This window comes from Bos mutus, chromosome 2 (genome assembly GCF_027580195.1).
Source record: "Bos mutus isolate GX-2022 chromosome 2, NWIPB_WYAK_1.1, whole genome shotgun sequence".
Classification (NCBI taxonomy): domain Eukaryota; kingdom Metazoa; phylum Chordata; class Mammalia; order Artiodactyla; family Bovidae; genus Bos; species Bos mutus.
Genome location: NC_091618.1, coordinates 13782711 through 13802191, shown reverse-complemented (window position 1 = coordinate 13802191; position 19481 = coordinate 13782711). Strand labels below are relative to the sequence as shown.

General features: G+C 41.9%; 1 protein-coding gene across 3 annotated transcripts in view; it reads right to left on the bottom strand.

The window, feature by feature from the left end:
* Positions 1–472: 472 nt before the first annotated feature.
* Positions 473–19481, bottom strand: part of ZCCHC17 (zinc finger CCHC-type containing 17) — a 51611-nt gene continuing 32602 nt past the window's right edge. For all 3 annotated transcript variants that reach the window (XM_005906173.3, XM_070384411.1, XM_005906171.3), the window contains 3 exons: positions 16006–16106; positions 13888–14033; positions 473–1373 (listed from right to left, as the gene is read on the bottom strand). In XM_005906173.3, the coding sequence (XP_005906235.1) occupies positions 1212–1373; positions 13888–14033; positions 16006–16106 (409 nt within the window). In that variant the 3' untranslated portion in view covers positions 473–1211. The remainder of the gene's footprint in view (positions 1374–13887; positions 14034–16005; positions 16107–19481) is intronic.

Below are 19481 nucleotides of genomic sequence, written 5' to 3'. Positions count from 1 at the left end.
TCCAACCTGGAATAATCACTCAGTGACAGGACTTCTGAACCATCACCCCTGGCCCACCCTGCACTGAATGCCAGGGGGTCTAGACAGCTGCTCTTCTCTGTGGAATGCTGTGGACTCTCTTCAGGCTTGTGCCAGTGGTGGTGGGAGAAAATGCCCACTGGCCAAGATGACTGCTGAGCTTCTGCACATGTGCCAGGCCATTACTCATGGGTACAAATTCTTACTGGTTCTCTAGTCAGCCCTGGGGGAGAGGTCATCCGATCATTACAGAAGTGAGGGCTTATAAGTGATCTCCTAAGAAGGCTGTGACCTGCTAGTGCCTCTGGCTCTGTACCTTAGCTGGGCCGCTCTCCAAGGTCTAAAGTGACATATTAAATGTTTTCCTGTCACCTAATGCAGCCTCAATGACTTTTAAGTCTGTAAGTTTACAGGAAGAGGGATTATACTAATAAGGACTCTCAGTAAGTTTAAAACCAGACACACTTCCATTTAGTACCAGGAATTTAAGCAGAAACCTGAAATGGAACCAATTGACTCACACTGTAGTAAATACAAAGTAAAGCAATGATTTCAGCTCGAGCTATCTGGTTCAGTGGTCTGCGGGAATGTCACAAGCAAGCTAAGTCACTGCAAACAATGTTTTTCTGGCTGTGACCACTGGCTGTCACTTCTAACATAGCAGAATCATGTCGGGGGGATGGAGAAAGTGAGCACCACTTCTTACCGTGTTCTCCCTCATACTGCCAGTCTCCCTCTGCCCGTGTGCTGGATGTCACAGAGACCATCCACCAGTCAGGCCAGGGTAGGTAGGCCAATAGGCAGGGGCCAATCACTCTGTTCAACTACAGCCAGACTCACCCCCACAGCAGTTCCTGTGGCTCTATCCTGGACTCCTGTACGGGAATCTGGCTCTGGCAGTGGCAGCTGGAGAGGGTAATACGACCTCCCGCTGAATGAAGTTGGGTGAATGAATGGGAGAGCTGCAGGGGTCACTTGCAAAGGGCCCAAGAGTGATAAGGGAACAACTCATTCAGGCAGATGCTTTTGATACCTAACTTCCAGACTTGCCTGTGACACAAGGGGACGCCATCTCCCATGGGAGAGAAGAGGGTGGGAGGCCATATTCTTACTACTGAGTCTTTCTAGGAGCCAGGGCTTCAAAGCACAGGCTCCGGATTCCTTCTCTCAACCACCCTCTCTACGCTCCGTTCTCACTCCTTGTGCTTCTTCTTGTGCTTCTTCTTCTTTTTCTTCTTCTTTGCTGCCTTGCTGTCCTTTGACGTGTGTCTTGCCCTCTTGCCTGTATCACTCTCAGAGTCTGAGCTGTCGGAGTCAGATGACTTCCTGTCTCTATGTTTCTTTTTCTTCTTTTCCTGAAGAAAAAAAAAAAATTTAAGAACTCAACATTATATGTGTGTATTTACTTTAAAAAAACATGGCATGTAATCATTAGGGGATAACAATAAATTAGAAAACATTCATAATAAAATCTTTAAGTACTAACAAGAAAAAGTGCTCAAAACAAATAGAAAAGGATCAAGTCATAATGCAGTGTGTATTCTAAGTTCCAAGGTATATAACATATATACATACCATGTGTAATATACATTTACATATATAAATTATAATATTTTGCACAGTAAATTATAATACACATATTTAACATACTTGAATATACTTAAAATCACAGAAAACAGTGAAAACGACACAAACAGGCAACAAGGGTTAGCTCAGGAATGAACTGAATACAGGGAAGCTGGGGCCCTTCACTGTCCTTTTTCATTTTTTTAAAATAAGCATTTACTACTTTCATTTTTAAAAAGCACAAGATATTAATGCTGAAAGTCAAGTCCTTAGAGATCACCTGGTCTCTCAACAGACAGTACCTCACACGTCCGAGAATAAGAGAATAATAGATTGAGAACTCCTGACTCCCAGGCTGGTTTCTATCAGACCCAGCTGCCTGGGGAAATAACAGCCATCAATTAATAAGGCCCTACCTGCTGCCCTTGAATATTTATCATCTCTAACTTTCACAACCAACCTTACAAGAGTAAACTGATACAGAACTTTCTCAACACTCCAGACCCACCCCACCGTGCTGCCAAACTAACAGCACAAATGCACACAAAGAATGAGACAGACCTGTGGGCTTCTGTAGGGTACTCAGAACAATTTTTAAGCACTGCATGAACCTTTTCCTTGGACTGCAAATGTGCATGTTGCCTTGGTAAGGTTTCTAAGAGATTATGGGAGGAAAAAAGAGAGTAGACGAGGACAAGGCTGCTGCTCCTCCCATAGGCTTCCAGTCAGCATTCTGAGAGCTGTTAAGTCTGCCTGACAGACCAGGTCTTGGGAGCGGGCTGTGAGAAAACAGTGGACCAAACACAGAACCAGCTGTTACACCCAGACTTGAATTCTGGCTTTGCCACTTATATTACTCTCATGTAACCTTGGGCAAGTCATTTTACCTCAGGGTGGCCTAGTCTCTTCAAACGTAAAACAGAGATAAGACCGGCACCTATGTCACACGCCATGATGAAGATTTAAAGAGACAGCGTCTGTGGCTGGAGAAGCTGATCACTTGCCCCTGATCACACAGGTAGGGTTGGGATATGCATTTAGATCATTTGACTGGAAATCTGAATTTTTCTCTGTAGCACATGGCCCCTGTTCCTGAACAGTGATGGGAGGCCTCATGGTAAATGGTGGTCAGAACAAGAATTTTGGAACAAGATGGAATTAGGCTCAGATTTCAACTCTGCCACTTACTATGTGACTTAGAACAAGACTTAACTTTTTTGAACTTAAGTTTTCTTTTCAGTAAACTACAAATAATAAATACCCACTTCAAAAGATGCTATGAGGATTAAACATAGTAAGAACTGTCATTAACTATAGTGCCTGATACACAGTAAGTACTCAGTGATAGCCAGAAGTATCATACTATTAGAGAATTCCCAGGATGTTCGGACAGTCTGGCCAAGTATCTACAGCAGATAAGTCAAAGTTCTAAGAGAAAATTAAACCAAAATTCTTTCTTGGAGTCTCCAGTGGAGCAGAAAGAGGGGAAGCTTGCCAGGCCCATGTTACCAAGCTGTAGGAACCATGGCTGGGAGAAGCTGAGAGTCGGCAGATCCATGATTTGGCTTATGGTGTTGCAATCTCCTGGATGGCAAGATCACGGACACCAATCACAGGCTATATGGGTTTGGCAGCCTTGTCCGTTTTTGCCCCTCAGGTAGGACAGAGTCCTGGAAAAGTAAATAAGCAAGTGCAGAATCTGGCACCAACTCCCCCAAGCCTGGCCCACCCTGGATAAATAAATGAGAAAGGAGAGTAACAATACTACTTTACAACCAAATAGCACTTTAGTTTATCTAGCTTTCCACATCTCATATCTAGTAATATTAATCTGGTAAGGTCAAAATTCAGGAATTATTATTGCCATTTTACAGAGGTGAAAACAACTGAAAGAAGTGAATTAAGCTACACCAAAGACAAGAACAGGGCTTCCCTGGTAACTCAGCTGGTAAAGAATCTGCCTGCAGTGCAGGAGACTCTGGTTCAATTCTGGGTCAGGAAGATTCCCTAGAGAAGGGATAGCCTACTCACTCCAGTATTCTTGGGCTTCCCTGGTGGCTCAGACAGTAAAGAATCTGCCTGCAATGCTGGAGACCTGGGTTTGATCTCTGGGTTGGAAAGATCCCCTGGAGGAGGGCATCACAACTCACTCCAGTATTCTTGCCTGGAGAATCCCCATGGATGGAGGAGTCTGGCAAGCTGCAGTCTATGGGGTCGCAAAGAGTCGGACATGACTGAGCGACTAAGCACAGCACACACAGCAAAGACAAGAACATTAAACTTTCTAATCCAGAGTTTGGCATTATTTGTACTTTGCTTTCTCTCAATGATGAATGCTCAAAAGGAGGACAGAGAAGAACAAATCACTAGAGAATCCTGACATGATAGAATGTGGCCTCTAGCTAGCAAGCAGGACTCAAGAAAATGGTCTTCTAGACCTCAGTCTTGACATAGAGGCTCTTTTGCACCCTGAACAAAGAAAATCTTGTCCTCCAGCAGGTTGGCACCATTTTCATTGTGTGTCTATAATCTTGAGCTGGAGAACAAAAATTACTTCATATGTTGTAGTTCAAGAGGAAAGTTGGGAGTTGGGGTAGAGGCGAAGATGGAAAGTCAGAGGTAAAACTAGCTTCTGGTTCCTCAACTGCATTCAATGGTAAAGAGAAGCATAAGGTAAAGGGTAGTGAACCAGGGGTGTGAGCTCATGGCAGACAGGCCAGAAGGACAGAGGAAAGAAGCCACTCCTCAAAACCACTCTCTCGGAAAAGCACATACCCTGTGCTAAACAGTTAGTCCAGCCACATTCTCTATAGTTCTGAAGAAGGATAGCAGTAAACTAGTGTGAGATAAAAACAAAAACTGAGAAAGGGGAAATAACAGCAGTTAACACTTCCTGAGTACCTAGTTTTCTAGATATTGAGCTGGGCACTTAGCACACATACCTCATGACCTTCACAACAAACCTATTAAGTGGGTATAATCATCTCTATATTTTCAGGAAAGAAAATTATAACTTCAGAAAGGTTTATTGAGATACAGTGCCTTGCCCAGTGGTAGAACCTGGATTCAACTCAGACTGGGCCCCAAATCAGATGTTCTTCACATGGGCTTCCCAGATGACTCAGTGGTAAAAAATCTGCCTACCAACGCAGGAGATGTTGGAGACATCTCGATCCCTGGATTGGGAGGATCCCCTGGAGGAGGAAATGGCAACCCACTCCAGTATTCTTAGCTGGAGAATCCCATGGACAGAAGAGCCTAGGATGCTACAGACCATGGGGTTGCAAAGAGTCAGACACAACTGAGCAAATCAGATGTTTTTTATATCTCCGTGTATATTAAAGGTGGAGAAGGCAATGGCACCCCACTCCAGTACTCTTGCCTGGAAAATCCCATGCATGGAGGACTCTGGTGGGCTGCAGTCCATGGGGTTGCTAAGAGTCGGATACGACTGAGTGACTTCACTTTCACTTTTCACTTTGATGCACTGGAGAAGGAAGTGGCAACCCACTCCAGTGTTCTTGCCTGGAGAATCCCAGGGACGGGGGAGCCTGGTGAGCTGCTTTTCACTTTCTTGCACTGGAGAAGGAAATGGCAACCCACTCCAGTGTTCTTGCCTGGAAGTCGGACATGACGCAGAGTCGGACACGACTGAAGTGACTTAGCAGTAGCAGTATATTAAAGGCAGCACCTAAATTAGCATTTTTAACCCAAAGGCACTGATTGGCCAGAAATCAAGCAAGCAAGCATATATTCTTTTTTATTCTTTTCTCTTTTTGGTTGCACTGGGTCTTTGTTTCTGCACCCAGGCTTTCTCGAGTTGCAATAAACAGGATCTGCTCTTTGTTGCGGTGCGCAGGCTTCTCATTGTGGTGGCTTCTCCTGCTGCCAAGCACAGGCTTGAGTAGTTGCAGCACAGAGCCTCGTTAGTTGTGGTCTGTGGGCCCCAGAGTGTGTGGGCTCCAGCAGCTGCAGCTTGCAGGCTCTAGAGCGCAGGCTCGGTAGTTGTGGCACCTTGGCTTAGCTGCCCACAGCATGTGGAAACTTCTCGGACCAGGGATCAAACCTATGTCCCCTGCACTGGCAGGCAGATTCCTATTCACTGTGCCACCAGGGAAGTCTTTTTCTATTTATTCTTAAGAACCACTCTTGAGAAAGCACTGGTTATTTATTCTCTTATTCTTGAGAAATGATTGATTCTCAAGAGAAAATCTGATTCTCAAACTGATTCTCCAGGGTGAATTTCTGTACAGTAGGATGGAAGGTGATTCCTGGTTAGAATTTGCCTATAAGACCCAATTTATCAAAGCTTGTAAAGGGTAAGACTGGAAGGAAAAGGTTTATTAATCAACTCACAAATATTTACTGAACTTTACTACCTACAAAGCATTTTAGAAAGCCATAGTTACATGAAATGTTGCTTAGGAGATAAGAACACACAGATTTTTAATATAATTCAGACAAACAGAGTACCTGCTAAAGCCATAGTAGCAGATGCAAAGTAAACACATTTAGTAGCTCAGTAGTAGTGACTGGCGCCATTCCTCCAAACCTAAGCTAACCTCGTCAAACAAGGGAAAGAATAACTAACTCCCTATAACCATACAGTACACTCATTCAACAAATATTTGTTGAGTACCTTCTATAAGCCAGGAATATCTACTAATTTGTCTCTTGTAATACTTGAATGACATTAGAAATCAGGGATCAGAAGCCTTCAAGGTACACACTAATCAAGGAGAAACACTAATTAAGATACTAGGCAGTCCATGGAAGTGATGTAAGAAAAGTACAAGCAACATACCACAGACACATAAGGGAAAGAAATCAATTATATCTGAGGAATCTGGAATGGTCTCATGAAGGATAGGTAATGCGTTGTACTTCTAAAAGATGAATATGGCTTTGGCAGGTGGAGTATGGTGGTAATGCTGATGGAAGAAGGGAAGTGAGGGTCTTCCAGACAGAGGGAAGACAGATAAGGTAAATGCTTGAAAGCTCCCATGTGGCTTATTTACCATGTACTGGGTCCCACCACTTCTTTCTTACTCAAAGGCATCAGTCCAAGAATTGTCCCCTCTTTTCTGCATCAAATTTTCCTTCTTTAGTGGCTCATTCCCAGCAGTAAACAAATGTGCTCTTATAGTTCCCATTAAAGAACAAAACAAAACCCTCCTAAGCAATTTTAACCAGGTTAAAATTGTTAAGCTGGTTAACACCACTCTACTGAAACCGGTCTTGTCAAAGTTACCAATGATCTCCACACGGCCAAATTCATGGTTAATCCTTAGGCCTCATTTACTTGATCGATCAGCTGCATTTGACACAGTCTATCATGTATGGATGTGAGAGTTGGACTGTGAAGAAGGCTGAGCACCGAAGAATTGATGCTTTTGAACTGTGGTGTTGGAGAAGACTCTTGAGAGTCCCTTGGACTGCAAGGAGATCCAACCAGTCCATTCTGAAGATCAGCCCTGGGATTTCTTTGGAAGGAATGATGCTGAAACTGAAACTCCAATACTTTGGCCACCTCATGCGAAGAGTTGACTCATTGGAAAAGACTCTGATGCTGGGAGGGATTGGGGGCAGGAGGAGAAGGGGACGACAGAGGATGAGATGGCTGGATGGCATCACTGACTCGATGGACGTGGGTCTGAGTGAACTCCGGGAAGTTGGTGATGGACTGGGAGGCCTGGTGTGCTGCGATTCATGGGGTTGCAAAGAGTCGGACACGACTGAGCAACTGATCTGATCTGATCTGATTTTCCATAAAATACACTCCTCACTTAACTTCCGCCACATTCTCTCACTCTCCACCAACTTCCCTAGCTGTTCTTTTTCAGACTCCCTTGCTCCATAACCTCTAAAAATTGAAACACTCTGGGGCTCAAGTCCTCAAACCTGTTCTCTTCCCTATATTTACTCTCCAGGCAATCTCATATATGAACTCAAATACCATCTATCTATAGATGGCTCCCAAATTTATATCTCACCTGAGCCTTTCCTTTGACCTCCAAAACTACACATCTAACTGCTCACTCTACACATCCATGTGTGTACCTGATAGGCTTCTATGCCTTACCCCCTCCCAAACCTACTCTCCTGCCCCTCCAGTTTTCTCTCCCATTTTCATTGATGACAACTCAAACTAAACCCAACTGCTCTCCATTCCCAAACCTACTTCTGCATTCCTTCTCTTAGCTCAGTTAACCCAAAACCTTGCAGTCATCTTCAATTGTTCTCTTCCTTATCTTACATCTGATCACTCAACAAATTCTGTCAGCTCTGCCTTCAAAATATATCCACACTTCAACTCCCTTCTCACCATCTCCACTACTTCTACTTCTAGTAGAAGCCTCCATCATCTCTCATGTTTCCATCATCATTTCCATACAGTAGCCAGAATAATTCACTTAAAAGAGAAGTCAGATCATGTCATGCTGCTGCTGCTAAGTCACTTCAGTCGTGTCCGACTCTTAGCGACCCCATAGACAGCAGCCCACCAGACTCCCCCGTCCCTGGGATTCTCCAGGCAAGAACACTGGAGTGGGTTGCCGTGTCCTTCTCTAATGCATGAAAGTGAAAGTGAAGTCACTCAGTCGTGTCCAACTCTTAGCGACCCCATGGACTGCAGTGCACCAGGCTCCTCCTTCCATGGGATTTTCCAGGCAAGAGTACTGGAGTGGGGTGCCATTGCCTTCTCCAAGATCATGTCATCCCTCTACTCAAAACCCCTAATGACAACCATCTCATTCTAAGTGAAAGTTGAGGTCCTCATATTCTCATATAAGGCCCTGGTTTCCTTTAATTCATTCACTTCCTATACTGGCCTCCTTGCTGTTCCTTAAAAAGGCCAAGTTCATTCCCAATACCTAGCTATCATACCTGTTGAAGGGCTCACTCACCACTTCTCTGAGTAGCTTGCTTTCTCACTTCCTTCAAAGATCAACTCAAATGATGCTTTCTGAGAAAAGCCTCATGGGAAGAATGGGAAGTCTAGAATGGGAAGTCTAGAATGGGAAGTCTAGAATGGGAAGTCCTGTCTAGAATGGGAAGTCACCTATTTCCTTACCCCATTCTACCATTCCCTATCTCTCATAACCAAATTAATTTTATCCATAGCACCTATCGGGCTTCCCTGGTGGCTCAGACAGCAAAGAACCTGCCTGCAGTGCAAGAGACTCAAGTTTGATCCCTGGGTTGGGAAGATCTCCTGGATAAAGGACTAGCTACCCACTCCAGTATTCTGCCTGGAGAATCCCATGGTCAGAGGAGCCTGGCGGGATACAGTCTATGAGGTCGCAAAGAGTCAAACACAACTGAGCAGATTAACACACAACACACAGGACTTATCAGTACTTGAAATGTTAGTATTTACTTACTAAGTTCATTGTCTGTAACCCTCATTAGAAAGAAAGTGCCATGAATTTTACCTGTTTGGTCACTACTGTACCTGCAATGACTAGAACAGAGCTTGGCATATAATAGAAATTCTTTTAATGAATGAGGTTGGAGTAGAGTATGTGACAGAAGGGACTGGTAAAGAGATGATATTGTGATGTTGGACAAATCATGAAAAGTCTTAAAGGAACTCAGACTTTTCCATAGAAAAAGGGGAATCATAGAAGGCTTTTGAGTGGACTACACTGGATGACCCTCTGTGCTCCAGCAGATCGGGCCCAGGACTGGCAACCTCTCTCGAAGGTAGGCACCAGAAATTCTCTGGATAATAGAACAGAGCCAGCACTGCAGCCAAGGGATGGCTTTCTATTTCTGTTTTCTATATATAGTACAGCAGAGAGTAATTATAGTAGCCGAATCAAAAGATGAAAATTATATTCTGGATCAAATATAGCTAAACTTCACTATAATAAGCGGGCAGCCAACCCCAAGGTAGATGCTTCCTCATAATAGAGCCTGATTTAGAAAGACCCATGATGGTATATGATAAGTGAAAGAGGCTAGCAAAGCGCAGACCACAGGTTCATGGAAAGAGTATCCAGGGCTTCACTATAAAAGCCTCTATACCTATTTTACTAGCCTCTTCATGGCCCATTTCCATTTGCAACACAGAGATTCCTCTTGTTCTAATTACGGCCAAAAAAATAACTTGCAATCTTCAGACACTGGGATGAAAACTGTCATGAATAGGTATAGCACTGAATTAAACCAATGCATACTAGATTTTTGTACAAGGCTTCCCCGGTGGTCTAGTGGTTAAGACTCAGCACTTTCACTACAGAGGGCACCGGTTTGATTCCCGGTCGGTTAACTAAGATCCCACATGGCATGCAGAGTGCCCCCAAAAAGGAAAAGGAAAAAAAATTAAGATATTTTATAAATTTTAAATACTAAACAAATGTATGGCATAAAAGATAATGAAGGGATTAACGACAAGGTGCGAAGACAATGGTGCTAGCTGCTTTCTTGGTAGAAACAATGGGCACCAAGGGGGGAGATTTTACCGTGTCAATTCCCTTAGAGCACTTTTTAATCAAAGAGGACTCATGAGTCAGAAGTTCATATACACAAAGGCACTTTAAAAAGTAGTAGGTATGATGACTGTTACTGCCACCGTTCATCAGACTATTTCTCTACTAAGTGAAGAGCAACGGAAGGTTGGATAATGGGTTGACTAAGCAGGTCATAAAGAGCCTCATACCTAGCAGATCCTTAATAATTATTTTGGAGAACTAAAATACACATCTCAAAGCAGCTTTAGAAACAAAGCAATAACTAATTGTACCAGCTGTATTAAGCAACACAAAAACACCCAAAGACCCACAGCAGTGAGAAAACCACAGAACCATTTTAGGAATCTGACAAACACCATTTAAACTCTAAAAGGTTAAAAGAGAATGAAAAAAATCCCTGCAACATATAAATAGAATTCAGTTTAAAATCAAGCTCTACTAAAGAAGTAAAATTATCTGTCTATAGATATAATCTTTATGTAAAAAATCTTTAAAGAGTCCACAAAAAACTATTAGAACTAATCGATGAATTCAGAAAAGTTGCAGGACACAAAATCAACATACAAGAATCAGTTTCATTTCTATACACTAACAACTAGCAATCTGAAAAGGAATTAAGAAAACAATTCCATTTATAATAGGATCAAAAAGAATAAAATACTTAGGAATAAACTTAGCCAGGGAGGCAAAAATAGTAATAATTCTACATTAGTAATAATTCTACAATAATGAAAACTACAAAGCAATGCAGAAAGAAATTATTCCCTGGCAAACAGAAGGCGAAAAAGTAGCAGTGATAGATTTGATTTTCTTGGGCTCCAAAATCACTATGGACAGTGACTGCAGCCATGAAATTAAAAGATACTTGCTCCTTGGAAAGAAAGCTATGACAAACCTAGACAGCAGAAATTAAAAAGCAGAGACATCACTTTGGCAACAAAGGTCTGTAGGTCTGCAGAGTCAAAGCTATGGTTTTTCCAGTTGTCATGTATGGATGTGAGAGTTGGACCATAAAGGCTGAGTACTGAAGAATTGATGTTTTCAAACTGTGGTGCTGGAGAAAACTCCTGAGAGTCCCTTGGTCAGCAATGAGATCAAACCATTCAATTCTAAAGGAAATCAACCCTGAATATTCGTTTTAAGGACTGACGCTGAAGCTGAAGCTCCAATACTTTGGCTACCTAATGCAAAGAGCCGACTCACTGGAAAAGATCAGGATGCTGGGGAAGACTGAAGGCAAAAGGAGAAGCGGATGACAGAGGATGAGATGACAGATAAGATATAACATCACCAACTCAATGGACATGAATTTGAGCAAAGTCCAAGAGATAATGAAAGACAAGAAAGTCTGGCGTGCTGCAGTCCATGGAGTTGCAAAGAGCTGGACAAGATTTAGCCACTGAACAACAACAGTTACAGAAGAGAAGGGAGAAATACAACAGCCACAGCCTCAGAGCAGTCCACATTCAGAGTTAAAGCAGAGGGCAAAAGAGAGTCAAGCAGTGAGATAAGGGTTTTTTGTTTTTTTTTTCCCCCAAAAAATCAGATGTCCAGACCCAGGCCCTGTGAACTTGGTACTCAAGAGGTAGAAGGGAAACATGTATTTTAAAAATCTCCATGGGCTGGGACTTCCCTGGTGGTACAGTGGACAAGAATCTGCCTGCCATGCAGGGGACTCGGGTTCGATTCCTGGTCTGGGAAGATTCCACATGCCACAGGCAACTAAGGCCCATGCGCCACAAATATTGAGCCTGTGTTCTAGGGCCCACGAGCCACAACTAATGAGCCCCTGTGCCACAACTACTGAAGCCCACACACCTAGAGCCTATGCTCAGCAACAGGAGAAGCCTGCACACTGCAAATCAAGAGTAGCCCCACTCACTGCAACTAGAGAAAACCTGCATGCAGCAAGGAAGACCCAGGGAAACCAAATATTTAAAAAAAAAATTTTTTTTTAAATCTCCTTGGGCTAGTTCACAGTCTGAATATAAGTGAGAGAGGTAAGGAGCAAAAAATACACAGTAGTAGTGGGAGGGGGAAGAAGGAAGAGAACTGAGATATTATAAGGCACCACAGACAGGACTTGGTGACTGACTATGTACAGGATAGAAAGGAGAAAAAAATTAATTGCACATTGTTTCTTTCTTGGAGACTGGAAGGTTATTGCTGTCATTAAAACTAGAAATACAAGCAACAAGGGTTTTAGTGGTTGTATTTTTATGGGGCTTGGGGTAGGAGTGTGTGTATAGGGAGGAGGGCCAAAGAAGAGCTCATGATAGTCGTGACAGTTAACATTAATTAAAAACTTATCAGTGCTTTATATCTAATTTGAGAAGCTGGGCATCACTCTGCAAGGAGCACATTTATCAAAGATCCACAACAATCCTACTTTGTCAGTTACTGATGTTAGCAAATAGCACAGAAAGGTCTTATACTATGTCTGACTGGCTCCAAGCCAGAGTTTGAGGTACCACTGGGATATTACTTAGTGATGTCAAAGTTGTCAGGGCAGCTGAAGTCTTAGAAGGGATGTGATCACCCAGGGAAAGAATATACAGATTGATAAATTATCACCCATATATTGGGCTAATTCTTAATAATGGTACAATGGGCCTTTTTCCTTGTCCAAAAAATGAAGAAAATACTTAAATTTTTAAATAATGCCCACTGAGGGCAAGGACTTTATCAGAGTTTTTATGTTCCTAGGTTTGCAATGCCTGGAACAAAATGACCACTTAATAAAAGTTTGCTAAAGCTTTAAAACAAAACAAAACCAAAGAAAACTCCAAAACTTAATAACTGGCCACAACTAAAAAAACACTACACTATATGAGAACAACTATTTCTGACCTAATTATAGCATAGTTGTGTTTTTTTTTCTTCCCATTTCCTCTCTGTGCTGTATGCTACAAATGCACTGGGTTTTTTTCTGCACTACAGTAATGTCTGTTTTATGAATTGTATAGACGGAAGATACAACGCAGTGAGACAGGCACTCTTATGCACTGCTGGGTGCAAAATAAGTACTTTTTAGAAAGACAATTTGATAAGATGTATAGAGAGTCTTAAAGCCCTTATTCAGCAATCTTACTTAGGAATTTATCTAAAGAAAGGAATAACAGACTTGGCCAAAGACTAGGTTGAAGTATTCAAAAATATCCCACAAAAAATACAATTAAATGAACCATCATTTAGCCATAGGGTAGAGTATCGTATGGTGCTCTTTAATCAAGTTTTTAAGAATACTTAGGGCTTCCCTGGTGGCTCAGATGGTAAAGAACCTGCCTGCAATGCAGGAGACCTGGGTTCGATCCCTAGGTTGGGATGATCCCCTGAAGGGAATGACTACCACTCCAGTATTCTTGCCTGGAGAATCCCATGGACAGAGGAGCCAGGCAGGCTACAGTCCATGGGGTTACAAAAAGTCGGACACAGCTGAGCAACTAACACGCACAAGAACACTTTAGGTTACTAGAAAATGCTTTTGATAAATATGAAAAAAGTAGGATACAAACTATACCTAGCAAGATGATGATTGTGCGTTTATGTGTAAACACATATATATATATGTGAAAATCATATATATATACGTGATATGATATACAAATCATATCATATATATATACAATTACATAGAGCATTATATATTTATCTATGTATATATTTACCTAGAAAAATATAGGAATATTAAGAGTCTCACTGGGTGGAAAGATTATAAGAGATCCTAACATTCTTTACATTTCTCAGTATTTCTAAAATTTCCGCAAAAAGTATATTTTTATTTTAAAACTCAAAAAAATATGATAAATAAAAGCAAGATAGCACTCACCTTCTTTCTTTTTCTAGAAGAATTTCTCGTGGTGTCAGGCTTTTCAAACTCTGCTAACTTTGCCTCTTCTTTCTCCTCTTCCTCATCAGGTATCAGAGAATACTTGGTCCCACCTGGTTGCATGAAACAATCCTTTGCAAAGTGGCCTGCAGAACAAAAGTAGAAAAAGTAGGGAGGGAAGAAGCGATCTCTCCCCTTAGCAGGTGGATCTTCCCCAGAAGCTCCTGAAGGGCTGGCTGGTTCAGGAGGTACTACTAAGTTCATTCACAGCAGCTATTGCATTCAGAGCAGCTTGACGGCATTGCTCACTCAACCAGAGCTAGACAGGCAGCTGGTCCTAGAGCTGTGGGAAACGCTGGCACTGCTTTGGAAATGGCAAAGAATGTGAGGGTATAGGCTTGTGCTGCCCTCATTTGCAACTGGGTTGAGTAATTTTTAAAGGTCTTATTGTTGTTGTTTAGCTGCTAAGTCATGTCTGATTCTTTTGCAACCATAGCTATGGACTGTAGCCCGCCAGGCTCCTCTGTGTGGGATTTCCTATATAAGAATACTAGAATCGGTTGCCTTTTCCTTCTCCAGGGGATCTTCCCAACCCAGGGATTGAACCCACATACTCTGCATTGGTTTTAAAAGTCTATCTGGAACTTATTTCTGACAATGAAAGGCTGCTCCAGAGAGCAGAATATTTACCAGAGGGAGCCAAGTGGCAGGCAAAGAAGCCCTAAAGGAAGATAGCTCTTAGGCAGCAGGCAAGAACACAGCACTCAAATTCAAGCTAACACATAGAGAGACAGCAAAGTCACCTAGGGGCAGTCAACATTCACAGTCTGTCAGGTCCGGCAAGGCCTGAGAGATCATCAAATCCAACACTGCATTTGCAGAAGATATGAAGGCCCAGAGTAAAGGAGTACCTCAAGGTCACACAGACAGCAGAACTAAAACTTACCCTGGGTCTCATGTCTCCCTGCCCTGTGCTCTTTCTGTTGCACCCAAACCAACCACCTTTGGCCTGCCTCGGCCAAACTCCATCTTTCATTATTCTTTTCTGCCTCATGTAACACCTGGTGGAAACAAGTTGAAGGTAAGAGAACCTCACTCTCCCTGCGCCTACATTACTATTAAGGGGCCCTTTAACAGATGCTACACAGCTGGTTTTATGTGAGCTTTTTGTAGGCCCTGCCTTAGGGGCACAAAGAATTTGATGAGATCATCAAAAAGCTATGTGTAAACTATAAGACTTTGCAACTCAAGAGTCCAGAAGCTGAATAGTGCCTGGAAGGAGAATACAGCATAAAGTTTTCCAAATATCTGGAACAATCCCACAATATCTGCAAGGAAATATTTGTTCTCTCAATTTCATTTTTCCCTTCCTCCCTCTACATTAATGATAAATCAGGACTTAAACCCCACAACCTCAACCAGGACACAAATCTGCTACCACTCATAGAAAAGTCAAGAGAGCAAGGTAGATGAAAGGCTAGGGAGACCTGGTGACAAATTGAGGTCACTCTGAAAATGAGAAGATGGCAATCCCTCTCATTATAGCTCCAACAAGGGAAGTCAGGCTGAAAGAGCTCTTTAATATTTGAGTAGGACTGGAGGAAACTTGAGGAAACAAAGCTAAAAGGAAGTGACTAGACTATTCTTTACTATGAAAAAAATATTGTATTCATAACTCAGAAGTTAGAGAGAGAAAGGTAAAATAAGCAAGAAAGGACTGACTTGGATCCTTAAGGAATATATTTCCAAGTCACTTAATTTTTGCAACCAAACAATAATGGTCCTTAGAGATGAAATTTAGATTGTTAATAATCCAACACTCTTACCCCTCCTGTCATAGTACATGGGGGCCCTGCCCAGGGAGGCATCGCCTGCGAGGGAGGGGAGTAGTGGTGGTAGTGTAGTACCCGGCAGGGCCAGCATTCAGAAAAGGAAACAGAAAAAGCAACAAGTCATGAACTCTGATGTGAGTCTAGTAGGAACAGCAGATAAGCAGGTGAGGCCAACACTTGGCTAAAACCCAGGGTGATCTAAAGGCACACTAGGTGGCCTCCCTAATCCTGTAAAGGGTTCATCCACAAGGAGAATAAAATTGAAAGGGCAGAGGCTTCACCTTACCTTTACAGCCACACTTCTTGCAGGTGGTGTTCAGGACAGCCTCGAGGGTGATCTTCTGCCCAGTGTAATCCTGGAAGGACCGCCTCCGCCTCTCTTCTTGCCTGTAATGAAATGATACTGACTGTTGGCCCTCTTAAGAGATGTGGCCACAGATATTACTAGCTAATACTCTATGTTGGTTTTTTGTTTTGTTTTTGGCGGGTAGAAGGGAGAAAGGAAAAGCACTGGGCCTAAGGAGATAGGCAGTGAAAGCAACAACATGAACTAGACAGTTTTTTCATTCAGGACAAGGCTCTGAATTAATTACTATGAATAAGACTAGATTTCATCTTACTCGTGCACAGGGGATAAAGATACAATTACTCACCTTGCTAGGTCCCCTACAACCCTTACAAGGTCACTCCCGGTGACCATCAAAGATTTCTTAAAAAATCAAGTCCAAATTTCTTATGCTGGTATTCAAGGCCTCTCATAGGCTGTCTCTAACCTACTTTTCTGGCCTCACCTTTACTTGCACAATATGCTCGAGCCAAACCACACTATTTTACCTTCCCCAGATGGTTCACTGCTTTTGCTTAGGCCCCTCCCTCTTCCTGAAATGCTTTGCTTCCCCTCTTTACTCCCACCTCACCGCCTAACTACACCCAAACATTTCAAGGCTCGGCTCAGTTATTGCTCCTCCTATCAAACTCTCCTCCCTAAGTCCCTCAGCCAGAATTAATCTCTTTGTTCATAGTCCCATAACACTTTTAAAAAATTCTAAATATATGATCAAATAATAAAATACACACAGAAAAGTACTCACAAGTATACAGCCTGACTGATTTTTCACAATTTGAAATACCCACATAATCATTCCTCAGAGAAACAGAACATCACCAACACCACAGAAGCCGCTCTAGCCACTGTGCCTCCTCCAAGAACGACCACTATTCTAGTTCCTAACAGAACAGACTAGTTTTACATATTTTTCTAAGTTATATCAAGAGAATCAGAGCAAGGACCCTTCTGTATCTGGCTCCTTTCACTGCTTTGTGAGATCCATCTAAGTGTTGTGTGTGGCTGTGGATCATTCATTCTCATTGCTGTAAAGCATTTTCCCGTTGACGAATATTTGAGTGATTTCTACTATAAGAGTGCTTCTGCGAACTTTCTAGCACATGTCTTTTGGTGAACTTGTATATGTACGTGCATTTCTTTTGGGACTGTAGGACTGTAACTACTGAGTTACAGGGCATCTGTCTCAGTAGACACTGCCATACAGTGTGTTTACCAATTGCACTGCTACCAGCAGAGCCGAAGTGCCCCAGCTGTCTCAGCTTTTACTACCTTTACTATAATACACAGGACCTACACAGAGTTTTCTTAGACAATGTTTAACTGAAGAGTATCATCCCTGATCACTCTTCCTTTCAGACTCAAACTGCATCCTATATACACTTCAATCCTAGCACATATCACACCACATAGTTATTTCTTTCTAGATCCAGGCCTGTTTAAAAATATCTTACTTGTCTTTGTTTCCCTGGCACCTCAGCCCAGGGCTTGGCAAGCAACACATCAATGGATGCTTGCTGAAATTTCTTTGTTCTTTATCCAAAATATTTTTCTTTACCTGAATGTCTTTAACTTTGAACTCTGACTTCACCTAGGCTTTTCCAACTGTTCACTAGCGGGTCTCTCCAGAGTCCAGCAAAAGTAGAGAAATATTGTGCAAAAAGAGCCACATTACCCAAAGCAATGCAGGTTAATCAAAGCAGAACAAAGCTACTCACTTCACAGATTCTAGTCAAGTTTTATGGGCTATGTGGGCTCAAGACAGGAAACAAAGAGGATCAAGATACTCCATATTCTATCCCATTCATTCTTCAAAGTTCAGCTCAAATATCGCATCTTCTATAAAATGCTCCCTGTTACCACAGGCAAAGTTAATACTCACTTTATTTTACTAATTTGTTTATATTTTGCCTCACCCTTTATTCCACAACCTGATGCAAAAAGCCAACTCATGGGAAAAGACCCTGATGCTGGGAAAGATGGAAGGCAAAAGAAGGGAGCTGCAGAGGATGAGATGGTTAGATAGCATCACCAACTCAATGGACATGAATTTGAGCAAACTCTGGGAGATAGCGAAGGACAGGGAAGCCTAGAGTGCTGTAGTCCATGGGGTCACAAAGAGTTGGACACAACTTAGCAACTAAACAACAACCTTATCACAACCAGGACTTGAAAAGTAAAGTCTATGTTAAATTCTTTTCCATATCTGAGCAGACAGCACACCATCTAGCATACTGTTGTCAAAAAAAAAAGCAAAGATGTAAAGTTATAAATATGTCTGTACTGCTGACTACGTCTGACTTTGTGTCTATGGCTAATGAGCACTTCAAATGTGGTTTGTGATTGAGGAATTAGATGGTAAACTTTATTTACTTTCAGATAATTCACATTTAAATCGCCTATGTGACTAGTGGCTTCCCAGCTGGGACAGACCACACAAGCATATGGTTTAAGTTCTAAAGTCTGTTCATATCCCTAGCTTGTGCCCTAGAAGAATCTTACTCAAATGATAGAAGGTCAGCTGTCTGGTATGGGTCACAGGAGAGGGTCCATTCAAAGAGTGAAGCTTGAGGAACAAACTCCAAGGTGAGGAGCGTGAAGAAGTAAATAGTGAGTTACTTACCTAGGATATAAAGTTTCAATTAAGGAAGATGAGTAAGTTCTAGCGATCTAATGCACAGCACTGTACCTATAGTCAACAATACTGTATTATACACTTAAATATTTGTTAAGAGGGTAGATCTCATGTTAAATGTTCTTGCTGCAATAAAATTAAATTTAAGAAAACAAAGCAGGTTCTTGGGGACATAACTTGAACAGTCACAAAAACTCCATTGCTTTCAGATGTCATTTGTAGAGCTCAGTTTCAAGTGGCTATGAGTTGCAGCCTAAGCAAACCCTCATTATAATCAATTCCAATCCTCTGTGGATTCAAACACACCATAAGCCAAATCATACCTCCCACCTAACACTCAATTCAACAAATATGACACTCACTCTCTTTCTGTCCTTATTGCCATCAAGCTAGTTTAGGCTTCAGTACATTTCACTTAAACAGTAATAATTCATTTACTGGTCTCCAGCACACATAGTTGGATTAATCTTTCATTTTTAAGTTTTAACTAATAAGAAGCAAACACTAGTACTAATGATGTGAGGAGTATAGTAAAGTGATAGGACATGGTAGATATATATATATATATATATATATATATATATATATATATATATGTAAACGGATAATTACAGTGTGGTCATACATAAACGCTCTTTCTAAAGACTATACTATGCTGGTTAAACCCAACTGGAAACTGTATTTAGCCCTTTTCCGTTTGCAGATTCACTTATTAGATGACCTTGTTAATATTCAATACTTTGGGGCCTGAGGGAATGAAATATAAGACCACTAGATTTTGATG